This window comes from Indicator indicator, chromosome 27, assembly GCF_027791375.1.
Source record: "Indicator indicator isolate 239-I01 chromosome 27, UM_Iind_1.1, whole genome shotgun sequence".
NCBI classification, from domain to species: domain Eukaryota; kingdom Metazoa; phylum Chordata; class Aves; order Piciformes; family Indicatoridae; genus Indicator; species Indicator indicator.
Window position 1 is genome coordinate 9,709,742 of NC_072036.1, and position 21,420 is coordinate 9,731,161.

At 45.4% G+C, this 21,420-nt stretch overlaps 2 protein-coding genes across 2 annotated transcripts in view; one reads left to right on the forward strand and one right to left on the reverse strand.

Moving 5' to 3' along the window:
• Positions 1 to 10,452, forward strand: part of REV3L (REV3 like, DNA directed polymerase zeta catalytic subunit) — a 93,398-nt gene extending 82,946 nt beyond the window's left edge. The window contains exons 25-33 of the mRNA XM_054393197.1: positions 938 to 1,046; positions 1,923 to 2,129; positions 2,772 to 2,881; positions 3,842 to 3,956; positions 5,622 to 5,759; positions 6,593 to 6,783; positions 7,606 to 7,852; positions 8,174 to 8,383; positions 10,264 to 10,452. Coding sequence (XP_054249172.1) covers positions 938 to 1,046; positions 1,923 to 2,129; positions 2,772 to 2,881; positions 3,842 to 3,956; positions 5,622 to 5,759; positions 6,593 to 6,783; positions 7,606 to 7,852; positions 8,174 to 8,383; positions 10,264 to 10,404 — 1,468 coding nt within the window. The 3' untranslated portion in view covers positions 10,405 to 10,452. The remainder of the gene's footprint in view (positions 1 to 937; positions 1,047 to 1,922; positions 2,130 to 2,771; positions 2,882 to 3,841; positions 3,957 to 5,621; positions 5,760 to 6,592; positions 6,784 to 7,605; positions 7,853 to 8,173; positions 8,384 to 10,263) is intronic.
• Positions 10,453 to 14,793: 4,341 nt separating this feature from the next.
• MFSD4B (major facilitator superfamily domain containing 4B) lies at positions 14,794 to 21,420 on the reverse strand. The gene is made up of 3 exons (XM_054393174.1): positions 21,252 to 21,420; positions 18,826 to 18,942; positions 14,794 to 16,040 (listed from the first exon to the last, which is right to left on the reverse strand). The coding sequence occupies exons 1-3, from the start codon at positions 21,415 to 21,417 to the stop codon at positions 14,794 to 14,796; spliced, it is 1,530 nt and encodes a 509-aa protein (XP_054249149.1). The 5' UTR covers positions 21,418 to 21,420.

A 21,420-nucleotide genomic window follows, 5' to 3' on the forward strand; every position in this document is an offset into this window, starting at 1 on the left:
TTTTATAGTTAAGCTGCTTTTGTAAATGGTAATAATAATTTCATTTAGCTTCCAAATTCTGAGTAGTGTGGTAATTTACTCCTTGGGGTAAAATTCCAAATTGTAAAGTGGTGCAAAACCAAACCACCACAGACATATATGAATAGCACAATATTCTGTTAGACAGCAGAGATGATAAAGATCTCAGACACACACATACACACATCAATATGTAATTTTAATTAAATATAGAATTAGAGTCCCTTCTGTTAAAAAACCCAAACCCAACTTTGTGCATGAGTGTTTATGTGCAGTATTGTGGTGATGCCAGGTTTACTATTGCTGCAGAAGAAGTTAAGATGTTGCAGAAATCCACAACTTGGTTTCAAAACTAAGCTAGTATTATTCTGCTGTATGATAGGAAATTGTTGTTCTCTTTTTAACAGTTGTGAAAACTCTTCTGGTCTTAGCTATTGCAGTTAAAAGATACAAGAAGTTCTGCTGCATAGCATCTCTTAGTGAGCTCAGTAATTCTGTTATTTGGAAAAATACTTCAGTTCTCATTAGAATTACCTCTGTGAAAAAGTAATTGGAAGAATGGAAGAGGCATGAGATGATTGCTAGGTGTCATCATCATTTGACCTCTCTTTCAAATTTCTGACCTGAAATTCTGAAACTGCAGGAAGCCAACAGATGCATTTATTATTAATTTATTCCTAGGGCCTTTTGCATGTCTCAGAAATGGTGTCCCTGCCCATGGCAGGCTGGTTGGAGCTGCATGATCTTTAGGGTCCCTTCCAGCTCAAGCCATTAGATGTTCTGTTTGTTTATACCTGAGATTATAACTGTGATTCTCTCCTTCCTGGCATGATCCTCATTTGGACATGAGTTGATGCTTTTCCTTGGTTGGACTGTGAATGAATGAGTTGTCTTCACCTTGGATTTTTCTGTTTATTAGGTATGATGCATTCAAATTTGGCTGCACCTCTCTCCAAGTGCCTCCTGATTTGCTTTACCAGATCAGGCATGACATCACAGTGTCACCCAGTGGAGTAGCTTTTGTCAAGGTAATGATATTAGTGCTCTCTGACAGGCATCTTCACTTCCTGATGGCACACTAGCTTAAGATCAAATTGTTATTGTGGTTTATATTTTGCTGCATTAAAAGAAGACAGGAGAGCTTCAGTCTCTCATTTCCCAATATGTTTTTTTCATATTTGTCAGAGTGCTGAACTTGTGGCAGTTCAGGATACGAAATGTCATCTTTATGCTTTCATTTACACTGAAGGCTTATTTCATCTATAATTAAACTGTATTTTACTTGTGCAGTTTGGGGATCAAACAGTAATTATCTCTGTGTAACGATTTGCTGTTCTCCTGCCTGTACAGCAGAATGTTTTCCTAGAGAAAGAGTCATGGCTTGGGAGATGAAACTCCCTGACTTGCTTTCTATTGTTTTCATTTTGTTATGTGTACTGCAGGCTGATTTGTAATGAATTAATAATTATTCCCTGGAGCTCTTACACATAATCAGTTCTAGCACCAGCATACATATGTGTAATGTAAAACAAAAACTGGAAAGAATAGTTATAGAATTTTAAAAAAGAAATTAATATTCCTTTAGTATTTAACATTTTGTGACTGAACAGTTAAATACTGAAGTCCCATTTTAGTTAATAAGGTTATCTAAACATTGCAGTAGCAGGCTTGATGAAAACAAAGAACAAAAAGCTCTTTACCCAGCCCTTAAGAGTTTTTTGCCTGTGTTTTAGGTTGCTCTTAATATTTGTGGGAAAAGCCAAACCGTTGGTGCCTAGGGCATCCTGCTAATTAATTTGTCTTCTTAACAGTGATTATCTAACAGTTCTAATTTTTGCTTTTACTGCTGACTGTTTAGGTTGGGCTTTTGAATATAATTTTTGCCTTTGTTCCCTTTCTGGCAGCCTTCAGTAAGGAAGGGTGTGCTGCCAAGAATGCTAGAAGAAATCCTGAAGACCAGGATAATGGTGAAGCAGTCAATGAAGGCTTACAAGCATGACAAGGCTGTAACTCGAATGCTTGAAGCTCGTCAGCTGGGGCTTAAATTTATAGCTAATTTCACATTTGGTTATACTGCTGCTAATTTTTCTGGAAGAATGCCATGCACTGAGGTAAGGATTGCAGGTAAAAAGCAGAAAAACTGTGGGCAAGCCACGACTGATAAAGTGTAGTCAGACAATACAGCATTGTTGCTTGAAACACTTTTAATGTAAATACCTTCATAAAAGCTGGTTTTATTTGTAGCACTGAAAATCACAGCAACCTGGCTATTTATTTCTGATCCTTTTAAAAAAACAAAAATTGGTTATTATTTTATGCCCATAAAGGAGCATTTGAAGTTGGCATTTCTGTCCAACCCCCTCCAAAGGTAGATTAGATTATAGTTCTAACAGTGGAAATAAAACATTGCAGCTGTTTCATAGTTTTCATAAAAGGAGGAATCAGCAGAATCAAAACCCTGGAGAAAATCATCCTAAGTGATTTTTGTCTTCCCCTTTACACTTCCAATATGCCTAAAAAATGTTTACACCAAATTTTCTTTTAATTCTTAATAATTTTTGATTGTTCTTCCTTTAATTCTTGTAAGCAACCTTTTTTTTTAATTGTATGCATTTAAACCATGAAGTACAAGATATTGCCTCAGTAGAATAATTTTCATAAACAGATGAAGCAAGGCTAGACTCTGTTTACCAAGAGCTAGTTCTGAGTCTTGCAGCAGAAAAGATTTTTCAATTTACCCTTCATTTTTACAGGTTGGAGACAGCATTGTCCACAAAGCCAGAGAAACATTGGAGCGTGCTATAAAACTAGTGAATGACACAAAAAAATGGGGTGCTCACGTGGTGTATGGTGACACTGACAGGTAATCAGTCATGCTCTGCTTCTTGCAGGGTTTTAAAATCATAGCAGTTCTTCACAGACACATTTTTTTCTTTCATCATCCCAACAGTGGGAATTTATGGGACTGAAAAAAGTGTGTGGACCTACTTTGGGATGTGGTTTCTTCTCTTGCAGAACTTGCAAATTAAATCATATTTCTTTTCTTGGAGTTACTTTTAGGACTCTGAGAAAGCACTTTGAGGGAGGGTTTACTTTCTTTTGAGAAGTGGAACAGAAAGTGGGGGGGGGGAATTATGTGTTTTCAGGTGTTAATTAATATAAGTTATTTCTCAAAGCAGGGGGCTGCCTGTTTCTGATGCAAATTTATTTTGGAAAACACATTCTGTATTGGTAGTGAGAGGAAGGCACTAATGTAAGCTTCAAAAGTGGATACAATTCAAAACATGCAAAGATACATCATAGAAACATCTCCCCTTCCTCACTCAATCTGTCATCTAAATGACAGCCACGCTCTAGGATGTCTGTCTCTGGTGCTAGACTTGGATAATTTTTCAGCCACAGGAGACAAAGCTTGTCTGGCTGACCTTCCTTAAGGACTTGTGAGTACAGTGATTGATTTTAGCCAGATCTGATGGAAGACTTGAAATTTCAGAGATACTATGTTAATAGCTTCACCAGAGGAAAAAAAAACCAAAGAAATTGTTGGAGAAAGGAAGTAAAATTCTATTGTTGCACACAGTGGGGGAAAAGGTGTGTTCAGTCCTGGGATCTCAAGCGTTTCAGGGCCTGGAAGCTGTCACGTTCCCTGCCTCACCAGAATCACACTGTTCATTGTGCCTCTGGTGCTTCTCATCTTAGTTAGATACTGAAGTTTCTCAGCTTTTTGGGTTTTGCAGCTGAAGTAAGGGGAGAGAATTGCTAACAACATCTCTGCCTATGCTGAACAGCTTGGTGCTTATTTCCTCTGTCTGATCTCTTGTAGCATGTTTGTACTCTTGAAAGGAGCCACCAAGGAGCAGTCTTTTAAGATCGGCCAAGAAATTGCTGAAGCTGTAACAGCAACAAACCCCAAACCTGTGAAACTGAAGTTTGAAAAGGTAAAAGGAAAATATTTTACTTCAAGTGTGTTGGGTGAAAACATTTTTCTGGCTTTTTCTAGTGTAAGGATGTACTACAGTTGTGTGCTGCACTGGTTCTGCAGGTATACTGTAAGCTCCTTAATGCCTCAGGGACCTTGTCAGACAAGCACTGCACCATCCATAACAAAAAGAAATATTTCTGCTTTCACAAAAGGCTGCCTGGTGGCCTGTTGTGCTTGGCAGCAGCAGGCAATTTGAAATTCCTGTCTCATCAGTTTTTGGAAATGTCTCCCTCAGTTTTGTATTCCATACACGCAGTCAAAGCAGTATGCAGCTTGGTAGAGAAAATGTATAACATTCCTTGAAGTGATTCCAGTGCATTAATTACAAGCTTGATATTTATTCTTCAGCCAGCCTTGGCACAGGATATGCCCACGTGATACATATACACAGAAAGTAAAACACCCTAAAATCCATTCAGTAGGCTTTTGGAAGAATTAATGGCAATCAGCCTTTTATAGAAGAGCAAGGCGAGGTGATGCTGATCTTGGTGGACATTTATCACTAGAAAGTCATTAGCAAAGAGTTCAGGTGCTGTGGTTGTTTTCAAAGTACATACCTGGCTCAACAGGGTCAATTAGAATTTGTAAGCAGATGGCCACTTTTTTCAGAAAATACAGCAGAAAACCATTGGCAAGAAAATTCAGAATGGGTGTGGAAGGCAGGGCAGCTTTTCCACATTGGGTGCTCTACAGGGCCCTTCCCACTCTGAGACTCCCACTCTGTGTTGTTAAGCTGAAGGGAAAAAAAACAATTAGGTGCAAGGAGATACTTGAGAAAATGTGTGAGTGTTTCACTTCAAGTGCTCTTACCCACCTAGGGGTCAGAATATTGAGTAGCCTCCTAGGGTAGCTTCCTGGCACAGCCTCAAAGCTGGAGCAGCCATTCAAGAAGTGGAACACCTATGCACAGGACCCTCTTCTACCTGAGGCAATCTAAACCTGCTGCTCCCTCTTACATGAGAGCCAGGAAGATGTGGTGTTATCCTAGTGATACTGGGAAGAAATTATTCCCCATTCTGCCTGTTAAAACTGGTCAAGGAATAGTGACACAATGAGGAATGTACTAAGAGATTGGGGAAAACAAGCCAAAGAAACCATGGCCCTAAAAATCCATTCATGAGGAAACCATTCTCCAGGCACAGGCATTTAAAAGCATGCTTTGCCCAAAGAAAGAAACTTGTTTTAGGTACTTCATAATTAGATGAAGTTTGAAAACAGAAAGTTGAAAGCTACAACTTTTGCTGGGAAAGATCTCTAATGTTTAAAGTGCAGTTGCTTTCTTTTTAAGAGAGATAACAGAGTTACACTAAAAGTGCTGAGATGTAGTCCAGAAAAGTAAGGGGATTGGAAACAAATTACACCATATGTCACTTCTCATCTGAGCTTCAGGTTGCTTGCCTTCTACAGCTAGATGAAACATAAAGTGATTTAAGAAGGGAACACCACTGCATCCCAACTTCCTCAGGCATTCTATGGCAGTCCTTTGATCTAGTTTATTTGGTTTCACAAAAGAACAGAAACAAAGAAAGCAAAATATTCCTTAGGAAACCCTCTGTGTTCAGAACCATCTTATATTGCCAACACATGCCAGATCAGGCTACCTTCCTTCTAACCATTTCAGGTCTACTTGCCATGTGTCCTGCAAACTAAGAAGAGGTATGTGGGTTACATGTATGAGACACTGGACCAGAAGGACCCAGTATTTGACGCCAAGGGCATCGAGACAGTCCGGAGGGACTCCTGTCCTGCTGTTTCCAAGGTAAGATATTTCTGGATTTCTTCCTGAATGAAATTAGAGTATTCTATTATTGAGTGTTTGCCCTTTCTTAGCATTTCTAGTCCTTGTGAGTTGTCTGAGGCCATTTAAAAAGATCCATTGAATGAACACCTTGCACAGCATTAGGAGCACCTGCATCTTCCATCTTAGCTGCTATCATTCAGCCCCTAAAACCCTACAAAAAGCACTCTGGCCCCATGTAAGTTCTCTAGAAGACCATTCTTGATCCAGTTCACCTGAACTGGAAGTAATTATTACTCCAGGATAAGTGAGGCATGCTCATGCATCTACTAAACAGCTCAAATCTAGTTTAGCTAAGAATTGGTTTAAAATAAGCTTCCTTGCCTATTTTAAGCTCTGTATTAGGGGGTTGAAAAGTTAAGTTTCTTGTCTGTAGGTCAGATTCATGCCAGTAAGAAAGGTAACAAATTAAGAGGATTTACTTCCATTTTTCTTTTTAATCCAAATTCTTTTGTTTGCTGAGGTAGTCAGTCTCGGCAAAACATTTTAGATGATAAGACATCTTCATTCATACTCTGGAAGACCTCTGTAATTGCTGAAACAGTGCTGGAATGTGGATGTTGTCATGAAAGATGTCAGAGTGAGGAAGAAGTTGTCCAGTAGTGTGTTCATGAATGTCTTTGAGTGGAAGAGAATGCAACTTGTCCCTATTAACATTCTAGTTCACAACTGATACTTACTTCTAAGCGGTGCATTAATGCTTCCATGGAAGTCACTGGATTAGTTGGAATTAATTTTTTCTTGTTAGTTTTAACCACACCTCTCCTTCTCACCTTTCTCCTTTGGTTGTAAAGATACTTGAGTGTTCTATCAAGCTGCTATTTGAAACACGGGACATAAGTCAGATCAAACAGTATGTTCAGAATCAATGCATGAAGTTACTGGAGGGAAAAGCCAGCATGCAAGACTTTATCTTTGCAAAAGAGTACAGAGGGAGCTCAGCTTACAGACCTGGATCATGTGTTCCAGCCCTGGAAATCACCAGGTAATGAGATAAAGAAGTGCTAATTGTACATAGCTTTTTCTCTCGACTTTTGGACTGCCGGGTTATAGGTAGCAATGAGATACCTCCTTCAGATACTGTTGCAGCAGTTGGCTCCTTTCTTCTGAGTGTGAAAAGAGATCAGGCATCGTGCAGCCATTGTGCAGGCCTGGCAGGAGCTGCATGTGTTCAAGAGTCAGGTCTCTAGTCAGGACACCGTAGCAGTGTGTTCACTGCTGTTATGCTTTGGCCTTGACTCTCCAGCATTGCCCATCACTCCATGGTTATCAGAGACGTTAAAAATGGCAGTAGTGCTGTCTCTCAGTGCTGTGAAATACACTACCAGGCCTGATTTTCATTTTTTTAGAAGTACTTTACCCAAAGTCAGGCTTTCATCCTGTTGATGTTGTTCACCAGTAAGAGATAAGGTGAGCTGGCACATTTTGCCATCTTGCTCAATATAAAAGGTCTTTAAAGAAACCATGCAAGTAAAATAAAATTCAAGCCCTGCATTGATGCCTGCTTCACATTGAACTGTCCTTCTCTTTCTGGGGGTCCTTGAGCTCTTTTTAGTACCCTGGCTGCACTATTGAAGTATTTCTTTAAGGAAGGGGTGGCTAGAGAGCAGCCTGCATGCATGAAACAGAGCATATCTTTAGTGCTCATGTTCCAAGTTCTAACACTCAGGACAAAAGTAAACCAGCTTGGTCCTGTGCTTCATAATAGACACTGACTTCAGCTGGCTGGAGAGTACTGACACAGTCAAGTAAGTGAAATAATGCTGCCTCTGTCTCTGGCTGCACTCTAAAGGCTGTTTTCAAACAGGAGGATGCTGGCCTACGACCGTCGCTCTGAGCCGCGGGTCGGGGAGCGAGTGCCCTACGTCATCGTGTACGGCATGCCCGGGCTGCCCCTCATACAGCTGGTGAGGAGGCCCATTGAGGTCCTGCAGGACCCCAACCTGAGGCTCAACGCTACCTACTACATCACCAAACAGATCCTGCCACCACTGGCTAGGGTGTTCTCACTCATTGGCATAGATGTCTTCAGCTGGTACCACGAGCTGCCAAGGGTAAGTGAAATGAGCAGGGTACCGATGGGGGTTGGTCCTGACTGTTAATGGAGCGAGGTTTGTGTGAGGCAGTAGCAAAGGTTATTTTACAAAGCAGTGTTTGACCATGCAGACCTGATTCTTAGATCTGGAGGGGGGAGTCTTTTTACTTCATTTTTTCAGCTAACCCTTTTGTGCAGGGTTGATCACACTGTCACCTTCTGTTTTCTGCATCTCCCCCTAGTTTAATGGAGTATTTTGCCATAGCCACACATTTTCCACAGTACTTGTTTATGGACCCCCTTTTACATACCACTCATCACCTCTTGCTTTTTCTAACAGATTCAAAAAGCTGCCTCAGCTGCCCAGAGTGAGCTGGAAGGACGCAAAGGCACAATCTCCCAGTACTTCACGACCTTACACTGTCCTGTGTGTGATGAACTGACCCAGTATGGGATCTGCAATAAATGCAGGAGCCAGCCACAGCATGTGGCAGTGATTCTCAACCAAGAGATCCGAGAGCTGGAGCGCAAGCAAGAACAGCTGGTCAAGGTATGATGAAAGCATTGTCGGATGTCTGTCAGCCAAAGGCAGGGGCTGAGGTTTCAAAGCAGCACAAACAGGAATTAAACACCTTGGAGCTTGTTTGTTTTGCCTGTTGCTGTTGAAGGCAGCACAGCAGCTGTTACTCTCCTTAGCTTGGAGTAAAACTGAAGGTAAAGCAGGAGAGATCAGAACAGGAGAAGCTTTTCTCCTTTTCTGCTTTAGGACCATCTTACATGGTTCGTTGATGCCTTTTTATAATGACAGGGATGGAGAGTTGTAAAATACCAAAAAATCATCTGGTTTTGTATTAAAATAACTGAATAACATTTGTCCCAGATGATGAGTTTTATATCTATAACCCAGGTGTGGTTTAGCTTGGGGGTTTTCTTGTCACCTTACTCTCCACAGGACTTTTCCAAGCTCTTTTTTTCTCTTGAGCTAGGAGTCAATTAAGAAGGTAGCTGACTGTGCTCATAAATATATTACAGCACTGATTTTCTAGGTTCCCCTGGGGCTCTGTTGCTAGAAAACCATTCTTTAAGTGACCCTTCTTAAATATTGCATTGCTGAGGTGTGGGCTTCTCTTTCTTGCTGTGCTTTGCAATGCTTGCTCTGATCTGCATGGGCAGTAAAGGAAGGTGATGCATGGTCTGCAGTTTCCCTGGGGTAGTTTGAACTGTTCACAGTGCTTTTGTTCTGGAGTAAATCAGAGCTTGGCAGGTTGGTGCAGCCCCACAGAAGGATCAGTTGGTTCAGTGGGTTTGATCAGAACATGCTCTTGTCCCTGCAACATGCAGTAGGTTGGCAAGGCCTGGGATCACCTAGTCAGTGTTTGGTGACTCAGCCTCTCAGTAAGAGCATGAAGGTGAATAGATCCTTTACAGCTGAAATTCTTAACCCTCCTAGAGTATCAACCTGCTGGAGCTAGAAGAAAACGGACAGACCAGTTAATTGTCCATTATTTTAAAATACACTGTAAAAGCACACACCATCGATGAAGGCCATGGACTTCTCCCCTCTACACAAACTGAAGTGTCTTGAGTACTTTGGACTTGGCACTGCCAGATTATCAGTTGGACTTGATGATCTTAGAGATCTATGGTTCTATGATTCCATCAGTACCATTTAGTTTCATACCTTGCATTCAAACCAGCCACAGCCTCTTTCACAAGAACTAAGGCGGTTCTGCTGGCTACAAACCTGGGACAAACCCTTTAAATCCTGTTCCTTTTGGTCACAGGTGCAGGTCAGAGGGACTGGTATGGTGTCAGGGGCTGCCTCTGGGAATTGGCCAAGAGGGGCAGCTCCAGCTGCTGTCAGGTTGAGTTTCTGGTCTGATGCAGGTCTGGCTGATAGGGTCACTGGTGCCCAAGTAATTTTAACATGGAAAGAAAAGAACTCATTTTAAAAGCCAAGGACATGAACAACTTGGCATTCAAACTGTGCAGGTGCTACCAAAACATTGAGCAGTGAAAGCAAAAGTCTTAATTGAAGCTTATCCTGAATCAGGAATAGTTTAGTTAAAGTCCCTTGGCTGTGTAGATAGTTTGTCTTTTTTCTCTAGGAAACTTTGATACAGGGGAGATTCATCATGAGCAGAGCACTGCTCCACTTAAAGCCACTCACCTCACTTTTCCAAGTGAATTGAATCAGCAGCATGGGAACCAAACTGTGCAGGCTTTGCCCAGTGTGGGTAGGCAACACCCACCAGGCAGGCACTGGCAGCAGGAGCAGGAGGGGCTGCAGCAGGCACAGAGCTGCTCTGGCTCCCTCCATGCTGGGGAAGGGCTCGGTGCTGGCAGCACTGCATGAGTTCTGCCCACACTGCCCTGGGCACTCAGCTTGGGTGCAGTTTCCAGTAACCTGTTTTGCTTCTCCCCTGCCAGATATGCAAGAACTGCACAGGCTGCTTTGACCGACAGATCCAGTGTGTGTCCCTCAACTGCCCTGTGCTTTTCAAGCTCTCCAGAGTCAGCAGAGAACTGTCAAAGGCACCGTACCTTCGCCAGCTCCTTGACCAGTTTTAAATGCTCTGTGTTACAGGATTCCAGGTGCTAATTTTTTCCCTTCAGTGTTTACCACACTAAGACTATTGTGCATGGTGCTTTTTCAATTCTCATCTAGTCCAGGATTTCCATTTTAACTGTGGGGTTCATCATCTGAAGAATAACGACCGCTCACCCTAACCAAGTTATAAAGCAAACCCTCTGCCATTTGTCAGTCTATGAATAGCTCACTTTTGAAGATGTACAAATTTCTGCTCTCTCTCTCCCATGTTTCTAACATCCTGTTTTCTAATGCTGATGTTGAAATAGCTCTGTGTGCCATCTTGTAAATCCATTTCCAAGTAGAAGTCAAGTCAGGTTTACTTCCTGGAGGAAGGAGCACTGAAAACCTCTCGAAACGCTAAACCCATTGGTGTGTGTTCTGGAACTGTCAGTGTCAAGCCCTGTGACTTTCTCTGGTCTCCATTCATTCACTTTATAATTTTGTCTGCGAACTATTTTGTAAATACACTTTTTTACTTTTCAAACAACTGAGTAAAAATAATAATAATAATAATGTGCAATGACTTTTATACAGATAATTTTAAAGTCGGTTGGTATAATCTCCTCCTAAGTTTCGCTCGACTCCAAGTAGGTTGTTCCTTTGAGCAGACTGTGCAAGCAGTAGTACCATGTGTAGCATTTTGAAACCTTATTTTCTACAGATTGCTGTCTTGCTTTAGCTATTAATGGGGCATTGTGAGGAACTGTGCAAAGACATTTTTGTTACAAACCTGTGGGACTGTTGCAATACTTTAAATATAAAATTTTATTCCATTTTTTTGCTTGTTTTGTATAGACATTTCTATTGCTTCTAAATATGCTTAAAATATTTTCTTTCCTTATGTACTGTACAGTTAAATCTTATTTGCCACCATCTTGACAAAATGTGTATTTAGAATATTTGTATAACTGTATAAAATGGAAAAGGAATTATGTGGTCAGTGCATTGTTTTCTAAACTGGAAATCATTTTGTTTTAGAAGTTAATAATGGAAACCATATTAAAAGTTGAATAAAATGATATGGTAAAAATGACCCAGCTGCTTTGTATTGCCCCTCAGGGTAATTGCTTCCCTCCTCTGGCACACTAACAGTAACACAAATGAACCTGCTCAGCTAACAGTTAAGAATCCACAGTTTGGTTTGGGATCTAAAACCTCACTATTGATTCTTGGAGGCCTTCCCCAAAGCAGGATACATTTCTAGGTCTCCATTAGTCAAAACAGAAGCTGGTCCTAAATTCAGAAGGCCAGAGTAGCTTTGAAAAATAGAAGAAAGCTTTATTTACATCAAGGAACCTGAGTGCCTTCTGTAGCTCAGAATGTCTTACATTCAAGTATTAAGTCAGTCTGAAATGTCACATTATAGAGTACCCTGTAAACCCACACTGAGCAGAATAAACACAATTAAATATTGAATAGACCAGTCACAGACTGTGATGTAAGCTAAAACACCCAGCCATCAAGGCACAAACCTTTGCCTCCCCTCACGTCCATCAGGTACAGGATCTAAGTGCAAATGCCAGCACAGAGCAGTGCTTCAGCTCTCACCACAAACACTACAGGCCCTGGCCTGCAAGAGCTCACTTTACCTTAACACTGCAGGGAGTGGCCAAGAGCTCCTCCTCACCTCCGGCCTGGCTTGATGGCCAACAGGATGCTTAGTAATTCAGGTCTTTCATCTGTGCACTGCAGTGCTTGTCCTCAACACAGAGATGGCTTCTCTAGCATAAGCAAGGCAATGCTAAAGTAATGAGGTGACTTCAGGTAAGCTTAACCCATAGCACGTCAGTTTAAGTGTTTACGCTTGCTGGAGGATCTAGAACTTAAAAGGCACTGTAATGGAGATCCTAATTTTATCATCTATATGCTAAGGAAGCAATTTACTTTAGAAGGAAATTTAAACATGTAAAAAAAATAACATTCATTGTCTAAAAACAAGTGCTGAGGAACACCAAAATCCAAGAACTAGGAAAGCTGCAGCCTCTGAACATCAAAGAGGTCCAGAACTGCTGTGAGCTGGACTCAGTGCTGATGATGTCCTAGATCTGGTTTAATCTTTAAGTACTCCATCATCATTAAAGGCAGCCCCTGCTACTGAAAACATGCTTTTAGGGGCTAACAGGAACAAGTTTGGTGTTTCCATTTTAAGGCCAGAACTAAGACATTGAAAGCTCAAAGTCCTCACTGAGTCAGATGTTCCAAAGGCCCCACACGTAGATCAGCCATGATTCTGCACAGCTCAAGGTCTGAGTACCACTGCTCTTTGCATCCTTTACCTTCTGGAAGTGGCTGCTCTCACCTTGCCATTCCCAATGGCTGTTGCTCCATTCCTACTACTCAAGCTTCCTGCTCTTAGGGGGGAAAACAAGGGAAAACAAGTCAAGTGACTTGGAGCAGGAATTAATGCAGCTAGTAAAAAACCCTCTGTCTTCTGTTTTGCACAGTATTGTTACGTTTGCTAGGAAGACAGAAACACAACTAACTGTGTACACACACAGTAAAAGCAGGTGAGGTTCCAAAAGGTTAAAGAGCACATAATCACTACTTGATTATGCAAGACATTGGCTTACCTTGTGTGCAGGACATTCCAATTTGGAATTACATTCCAAGAATCAGCAGATGAACTGGGGATTATTTAAAGTCTTCGTGGCTGCCAGGTGTGGTTGGTTCTTAAACTAATTTTCTGCTGGCAACATCATCTCTGCTCCGAGGAAACTGACATCACCCTCAGTTCAGCTAAAGTCTTTGCCTTGCAGCTGCAGCAGGAAGCTGCCACAGAACCATTTCCCTGTCTTTCCTTGCTCGTCCTCCACCAAACACAGCTTCTCCCAAACAACCCACCCTGAGGGGGCTGGGGAGCTCCTGCAGAAGCTGTTGCCACTCCCCATCCACCAGCAGGATCTGTCCTTACCTTCAGGCAACACCCCCACTTCCTGCACACACACAGCAGTTACTGCAGCGTGCAGGGGGAGAAAGGGGAACAGGAAAGCAGAGGCAAGGCAGCCTTCAGCTGTGTCTCTGCTGTCACAGCAAACCAACCACACAGCAGGCTGCAGGGACTTGCTCCTGTTGGACAAATGCTGTGTCACACCCACCTGGGTCAGGATTTAGCCTGACCCATGAAACACCTTCATCATTCCCTCAGGCAGGGAACCCTCTTGCAGCAAGGGAAAGGAGGCCAGGTTTAAAGTGCAGGCTCCTGCACTGCACTGGAAAGTATGCCACAGAAGTGCACAAGGGAAAGAAGAGTGGGGTAATACCACACTGGCTTTGAAATGCCAGCAGCAGAGGGCTCAGGGGGAGGCTCTTCCAGGTGGTGAGATGCAAAAAGAGGATGCATTTTCACTCCAAGTTGATTCCTGCTTCTTACTAACTCCTCAGAAGAAAACAAAGAGCTGTGAGGGTCTGTGTTGCACACTCAGGACAAGGGGGGGAAAAAACCCAACCACCCAACCTGAAAACACACTGTGCTAGAAAATTAAAACTTAACAAGGGAAACACCAATGAAAGTGCAAAGTAAAACCCCCAAAGGGGCACATTCTGAGCACACAGCCTTAAAAGAAATACTTAAAATACTTAATGTACAAAGTAGCAGTAATTAAAAACCACAAATAGGTGAGAGTACTCTACTTTGTCACCACTCTTTAACTGGTAAATCAGAGTTAAGCACTAAAGCAGAGTAACACCACCCATTTCCTACTCCTTCCCATAAATCACTTCTAAATGACCCAAAGGCAGGGTTGCACCAGGCTTCCACCATGCTTTTCTTGGTCTTTTTTTTCCCCCCATCTTAATGGCAGAACCAGGAAATTTTGTACTTCGCCAACAGCTAATCTGATTGACAGCCATGGTACATCACCCGAAAGCTGAGTTCATTTCCTGGTTCATGTCACACAGACTTTCAAGGCAGCAGAAACATGACCCTGTCAGGAGGTAAGAAAGTTCAGCCCCACAGATTTCTCTCCTCCCTGGTGGAGACATTTTGTGACAAAGCACCTCTGAACTACAGCCTCCACTCACTGCAAGAACCGAGTGCTCCGAGCAGTCCTCTCCTTTCCTAGGTAGTTATTAGTTAAATGCTGCCTCACATGGAGAGAGCATCTCCTGTTGGGATCCTCAGTGCAGTTCATGCATTCTGGCAGCATCATGCGTTGAGTTGGATCAAGGTTACCCCACTCAGCCCTGTCACTGAGGACCCTGCCACTCACCAACACACAGCTGCAGTTTGGCAATAAAAGAGGGGAAAGGTCTGGACAGAGGCAGAACTGAGCATGCCGAGCTCTGTGCCACTGAAGAAGGGTTCTCAAGTCACTTAACAAGAACACCATTATCCAACTGCATTGTCAAAGAGTCAGTCAGCTTTGACTTCAATCATGCTTCTCCTGGTCAGCATCCTCCTCTTGAGTCCCAGGGGAGCCATCAGCAACTGCAGGGGGATCATGCAATACATTGTCCAGGGGGGACTGCAGAGAGACCTCAGCTGGCGAGTCCCCAGGTCTCTTCTGGGAGATCTCTACCACAGAGTTTCTCAGAGTGTTGTTCATTTCTATCACCTCAAAGTCTGCTTCATTCCACTCTGCCACATCCTCCTCGTCCTCTTCGTCCTCGTTAGGCGAACTCGAGGTGGACAGCAGAGCCTTGCAGACCTCGCCCTCGTTCACCTGCTTGCAGTCGCTCTTGCGGGGACAGTTGGCCAGTTTGTACATCAGGGGGAAGAGCAGGACGGTCATGGCAGAGGTCCCCAGGGCAGTGTACATCACCACGGGCACATGGTGGAACCTGCCCTGCAGGTAGCCAACCACGCCGGGGATGCACATCTCGCCCAGCGCGGCGCCGACGACGCAGAGCGAGGCTGCCTTGCCCTGCACCACTGTGTACTGCTCGACCCAGGAGATGCCACTGGGGAAGACGGTGGCCATGGAGGCGCCGTAGACAGCGGTGCCCAGCCAGAGCGAGGCCGAGCGGCTAGCAAAGAAGGCCAGGCAGAAGGAGGAGACAGCAGAGCCCATGAGGCTGAGCACGATCATGGTGCCAGGGTAGAGGCAAGCAGCACAGAATATGGCCATGGCTCTGCAGGCTGCGAAGGCTCCCCAGAAGACAGAGTTCAGAGCGGCTGCTTCGCTGTCTTTCATCTCGGCAAAGACCTTGGCATAGGTGAATATGTAAGAGCCATAAGTGACCTCTGCTCCCACGTAGCAGAAGAAGAAGAGGAAAAGGAGACCAAGAAGAGCATAGTGGTACCTGGCATACATGTTCTTCTGCACAGAGGCCTGGGATTTCTCCTGAGCAGAGTTGGCCTTCGAATACAAGATAAAAAAGAAGACAGAAACCACCAGCAGATAGGTGCCTATGACAACATAGGACCACAGAAAGTCTGCACTGAGGTGGTGCTGCAGTGCTGGCACCACTGTGGCAGCTGGGGCTGTCGGCACAGACCTCAGGAGGGAGTGGTTTGTCTGCTCAGTCACTGGAGGGCCTTGCGAGTTGGAGCCCCCCAGGGCCATTTTAGCCAGGAGGGGAGCCACGAATGCCCCAGCAGCGAAGCTGAAGTGCAAGGCCTGCATGTGGGGCCCAGCCTCTGCTCCCCATGTGTTCAGTACCAGCACGTTGCCACCTGCAGAGCAGAAAGAGAAGTCAGTCATTTCAGTCTGACACCAGATCACAGGACGGTAGGAGTTAGAAGGGACCTCTGAAGGTCAAGTCCAACCCCCCTGCCAGAGCAGGACCATAGAACCCAGTACAGGTCACACAGGAATGCACCCAGATGGAGCTTGAAAGTCTCCAGAGAAGGAGACTCTACAACCTCCCTGGGAAGCCTGTGCCAGTGCTCTGTGACCCTCACAGTGAAGAAATTCCTCCTCATGTTGAGGTGGAACCTCCTGAGCTGCAATTTATGTCCATTGTCCCTTGTCCTATCACAGGGTACAACTGAGCAGAGCCTGTCCCCTCCCTCTTGACCCCCAGCCCTCAGATATTTATAAACATTTACATAAATCCCCTCTCAGTCTTCTCTTCTGCAATGCTGTTCGAAAGAGAAGAGACAAACCAAACCCTCACCCATATCACTGACTCCACTGGCAACACCACCAGCTTGAGCAAACAAAATGTGCAGAACTGTAGGTCACTGAAATTCTGCCTGTCAGCACCTCAACCCCCCACCATCACTTGAGCCTTAGGAGGGCACAGGCAGTGGCTCCACCCAGCAGCAATGCCCATACTTAATTGCTGTACCAGAGGAGGCATGAAGAAAAAAATTCTTCATCAAAAGGGTTGTCATGCCCTGGAACAGGCTACCCAGGGAAGTGGTGGAGTCCCCATCCCTGGAGGTATTTAGAAGATGCATAGATGTGCTGAGATTCAGTGGTGGGCCTGGCACTGCTGGCTTAATGGTTGGACTCAATCTTAAATGTCTTCCAAACAAAAAATTCTATAATTCTATGCTTCTAAATACCCTAACTTGACAGCCTGCAGCATTTCTCAGCCCCTTTTCACAAGAGCAAATGTAACTGCTTCTCATTTCTCTAAGTGTTAAAATCAACAACATGCAACACCAAGAATCCATGGCCTCATTAAACAGCATCCCAGGAAACATCAAACTTCACCTGCCTCTGATGGGCTGGGACTATCCCAACTGACTTTACAGAAGCAGAAAGGTTAACAGCAATGTCCCTGCGAAGACCAAGCTACAGCACCCTCAGATCAACAATGATGCTAGAAATTAAGATCTCAGAGAGACATCTTTAAGTATTCCCCAAGAAGAAGACAGGAGAATAACAGTAATCAAATTCCTGTGCTGCAGCTCAGCAGCCTCTGCCTCTCAGCACTAACTCTTCCAAATAAATGCAGCCACCCTCTCCTGCCTTGCTCTTAGTTTCTCCTCCTGCTGCTCCTGCTCAGGCTGGAAGCCTCCCTGACTTCCAATCAGCACACCCAGCCACTGAAGGTATTTTTATAGCCAGCCAACGTTTCTAAACCAAGTGCCATGGACAATGATCCTACCAGAGGCAGCAAATACACCTCCACACTCATGCCATTGAGCACAACCTGCTCCATGCCAAGCCATCTTTTTTTTTTTTATACTACTGGATCCTACCTCACTCTTTAGCATTCACAGAGCAACCTCAAACTCTGCAGAGCCAGGGCAGATAGCTCACATTTGCAGCCATCACTCCTCTGTGCTGCCCACCAGCCAAGCCACCAAATGCAGGCCCTGGCTGGGACACTGCCAGAGCTGTCTGGGTAACCTGGCTAACTCCTCAGACAGCTCTTTCTCAAGAAGCTGCCTGAAGCTGCTCATCTTGATCCAGCAGTACCTTGCCAGCTAGTGAGTAACTACAGGCACCCTCAGTAATCCAGGAAAGTCAGGACATGACTGGGACATCACTGGAGAGGTGCCAGGTGAGTGACTGCCTGTTGCAGGTTCACCACCACCTTCTGCAGCAGCACCAGAGCACTCCACCTCTTCTGGGTTGTTCCCTGATCCCCTGATTCCCACTTGCAAGTCTGCCACTTGTGTCACCCACTCACCTCTAAGCGTGCTTAGATCTTTGGCCCTGGCCTCACCTCCTGATCCAAGCTGCCTACCACAGCCAGCCACCACTAATTCATCCTTCTAAGCCATGCCCAAAGAAATCATTCCTGTGGGAGGTTCTTCTCCCCAGGTCTGGTGTAAGTGACCTTTCCACCAACCTCACCTGTAGACACCTGCTCTGGAGCCTCACTGGTACATCCACCTCCAGTAAGAAGCCTCTACCAAGAAACTGGTTTTGAACACGTTTCCAGCAGAAGTGTTTTGGGTTATTTTCCAGGCCATCTGCAGCAGGCACACGCCACAGAGTTACAGTTTGGAGAACAGAATAAATCCGTATTCCCAGACACCTATGTGAGGCTGCCCAAGGGCTGCCAATATCCCTTAACTCAAGGAGATGGATGCCATGGTGCTGTAGCAAGTGAGCTCTGGCAGCAAATGTCTGCTGTGAATCCCCAGATGGCTCCTGGCCAGCTGCAGGGAGGCAACTCTCCAAACAGCAGCTGTGAGAGTCTCTCAAACAGCAGTGTCCCAGCTGGCACCAATGAAGCACAGCCCCACCAGCTCCCTGTGGATAAGTAATGTGAAGAAAAGGCTGCTTAAAGCACATGGAAAATTGTTTACACCTGCTCACTGAAATGCAGATTGGTCTTCTCCAAGAAGCAAAAGATACCCAGCTCCTCAGGCCCTGGGAGGAAGGTCTGCTACAGAGACACACAGTGGAAGTCCCAGGAGCAGAATGATCCAAGAATCCCAGCCAGGTAAGACAGCTGCTCTCTTCAAATTCAAAATGTGCCATGTGAAATACCAGCAACAGCTTGAAGGCTCCAGTTAGCTCACGAAGGAATTATCTGACCAGGTGGTCCCTTACCTGTGTCCAGAACTCCCATGGCAGCTCCAATAACTGACATCAAGGCAGTCAGCAGCAGGGCTTCCTTACACCAGGGTATGGCATAAAGACCAGCTGTCGTCCCAAACATGGATAATGCTGGAAAGGTTGAAAAGAAAACACAAACCCCACATTGTACAGTTCCTGTTTACACCACAGAAAAACCAGGAAGCACAAATACACTGAGAATTATTAAAGTTCCAGATGATCCTAACAGGTGATGCCAGCCAATCACTTCAATTTGTGATCAGCAGAAGCAGTTACAAGGTTTAGCTGGATCAGTTTTCACTTGGAATAAAAGGAATTTCATTCAGGAAAATCCTGTTTTGCTAAAGCTCCATTGGCCAAGGGAGTAGATAAAAGTCTTCTGCAGACTTCTGACACAGCAGTGCTGCTTCTGCAAACATCTAATCTAGGAATGTTACTTCACCACAACAGAAATAAAACACTGTCATAGAATCCTAGAATGGCTTAGGCTGGAAGGGAGCTCAGAAATCATCTACTCCTACCTCCCTGCCATGGGCTGGGACACCTCAACCAGGCTTCATCCAGCCTGGCCTTGAACACCCCCAGGGAGGAGGCATCCACATCCTCCCTGAGCAACCTACCACCAAACCCTTTCCCAGGCATTGCTGACAGACAGCTATCCCCTGTGACACCTCAGGAAAAAAAAGCAACTACTAAGTTATTTGCAGTTAACACTTCCACAGCTGCATGATGGAAAGTCAAGTCTTGAATGCCAGACACAGAAAACTTTGACTTATCAGATGCACAAGTAAGCCAAAAGAAAGCAATTTTACAGGTGCTCTGGAGAAGAGGAATGGAGAACAGGGAAGAGACCAAAGAAAGACATCCTAGAACAAGAACAAATAAGAACTGATCCAGGAAGATGAAGACAAGAAGAAGGGGGGAGGAAGGAAGAGAGAAGAGACAGACAGACATTATACGATGGGCCTCAGGGGAGGCCATCTCTCCAAGTAGGGGAAAGATAAGGAAGAGTGAACCCTGATAGCTGGTTTAGTCCCTGATGTACAGCATGAAGGCACATAACTGCCATTACTGCACGAGAAAGGAAAAACAAACAGAAGACAGGGCATCTGCTATTGCAGGTGTGCTCTGCGAACCTCTCACTGAACAAGACACTAACACAGCACTAAAAGGAGCATCTCACATCTAGATCCTGAGCGTGGCTCTTGGCAACCTGACAGCCAAGGAGCCTGACTCTGCCAGGACGAAGGCAGCCCTGTACCCCTACCTGAGAGTTTCCATCTGTCCACAAACTGCTAAGATCATGAACTGAAGTTCTTACAGAGATTAAGCATTTTCAAAGCTAGGCAGCAACTGAATAGCCAGTATTTAATGTTTTCCCACTTCCAATAAGTGCTAATTTGGTTAAGGCCCTCCTGCCAAAACCTCAGCACTTTAGTCCAGCACACGAAGCTGATGAACTTCAAGAAAGGTCAGAGCTCTCCAAAGCTCTCCCCACAGAGCTGTGCCCCAGCAGGGCTGCAGGAGGTTTCTGTGTGAAGCCAGAGCAGCCTCCTCTGGTTATGCACCCCACAGTGACACTATACAAACCTGCATGTTCCAAGATTACCTATATCGAGCATACTACTTGATACAAGCCAAAAATCCTCTAACTGTACTTTTTTTTTTCGAAGCCAAAGTTACCTTTCAGTCAATTCAAACAGATTTTGTCAGCTCAAGCCCAGCTGACCGGCGAGCCTTGTAGCGCAGCCTCTGGGCCTCACACGCTGTCAGCAAGCTATCGGAACGGAGCACGGCCACAGCAGGGAACACCGCGACAGAGAGCGATCAGCACGGCACGGAGCACCGCCACAGCAGGGAACACCGCGACAGAGAGCGGTCAGCACGGCACGGAGCACCGCCACAGAGAGCGATCAGCACGGCACGGAGCACCGCCACAGCAGGGAACACGGCGACAGAGAACGATCAGCACGGCACGGAGCACCGCCACAGCAGGGAACACCGCGACAGAGAGCGATCAGCACGGCACGGAGCACCGCCACAGCAGGGAACACCGCGACAGAGAGCGATCAGCACGGCACGGAGCACCGCCACAGCAGGGAACACCGCGACAGAGAGCGGTCAGCACGGCACGGAGCACCGCCACAGCAGGGAACACCGCGACAGAGAGCGGTCAGCACGGCACGAAGCACCGCTACAGCAGGGAACACAGCGACAGAGAGCGATCAGCACGGCACGGAACTCCGCGACAGAGAGCAATCATCACGGCACACCACCACAGCAAGCCACCGCACAACCGCGGCGGCCTTCCGGCTCCAGCCCCACAAGCCCCGGGGGTCCCCGCGGCTCAGCACCGCCACAAACGGGCCTGCAGGAGCTGCCCCGAGCAGCCGCTGGCGGAGCTCGGGCCCAGCACTCACCGATGAGGAGATGTGCGTTCATGCAGTCGAACAGCACTCCGCCGAGCACCGAGCCGCCTAGGTAGCCCAGGGACCGGCCCACGAAGATGAAGTAGATGTCGCTGACGTTCTTGCGGACGTTGGCGGCCAGGTTGTCGAAGGTGGGCCCCAGCACCGCGATGCTCATCCC

Bases quoted from the DNA above. Each gene is read 5' to 3' on its own strand.
- MFSD4B (XM_054393174.1), bottom strand. From the start codon at position 21,417: ATGAGCATCGCGGTGCTGGGGCCCACCTTCGACAACCTGGCCGCCAAC. The intron at 18,943-21,251 runs GTGAGTGCTGGG...CAACCTTTCCAG, and splicing joins GAACGCACATCTCCTCATCG to CATTATCCATGTTTGGGACG. The intron at 16,041-18,825 runs GTAAGGGACCAC...TCTGCTCTGCAG, and splicing joins CATGGGAGTTCTGGACACAG to GTGGCAACGTGCTGGTACTG.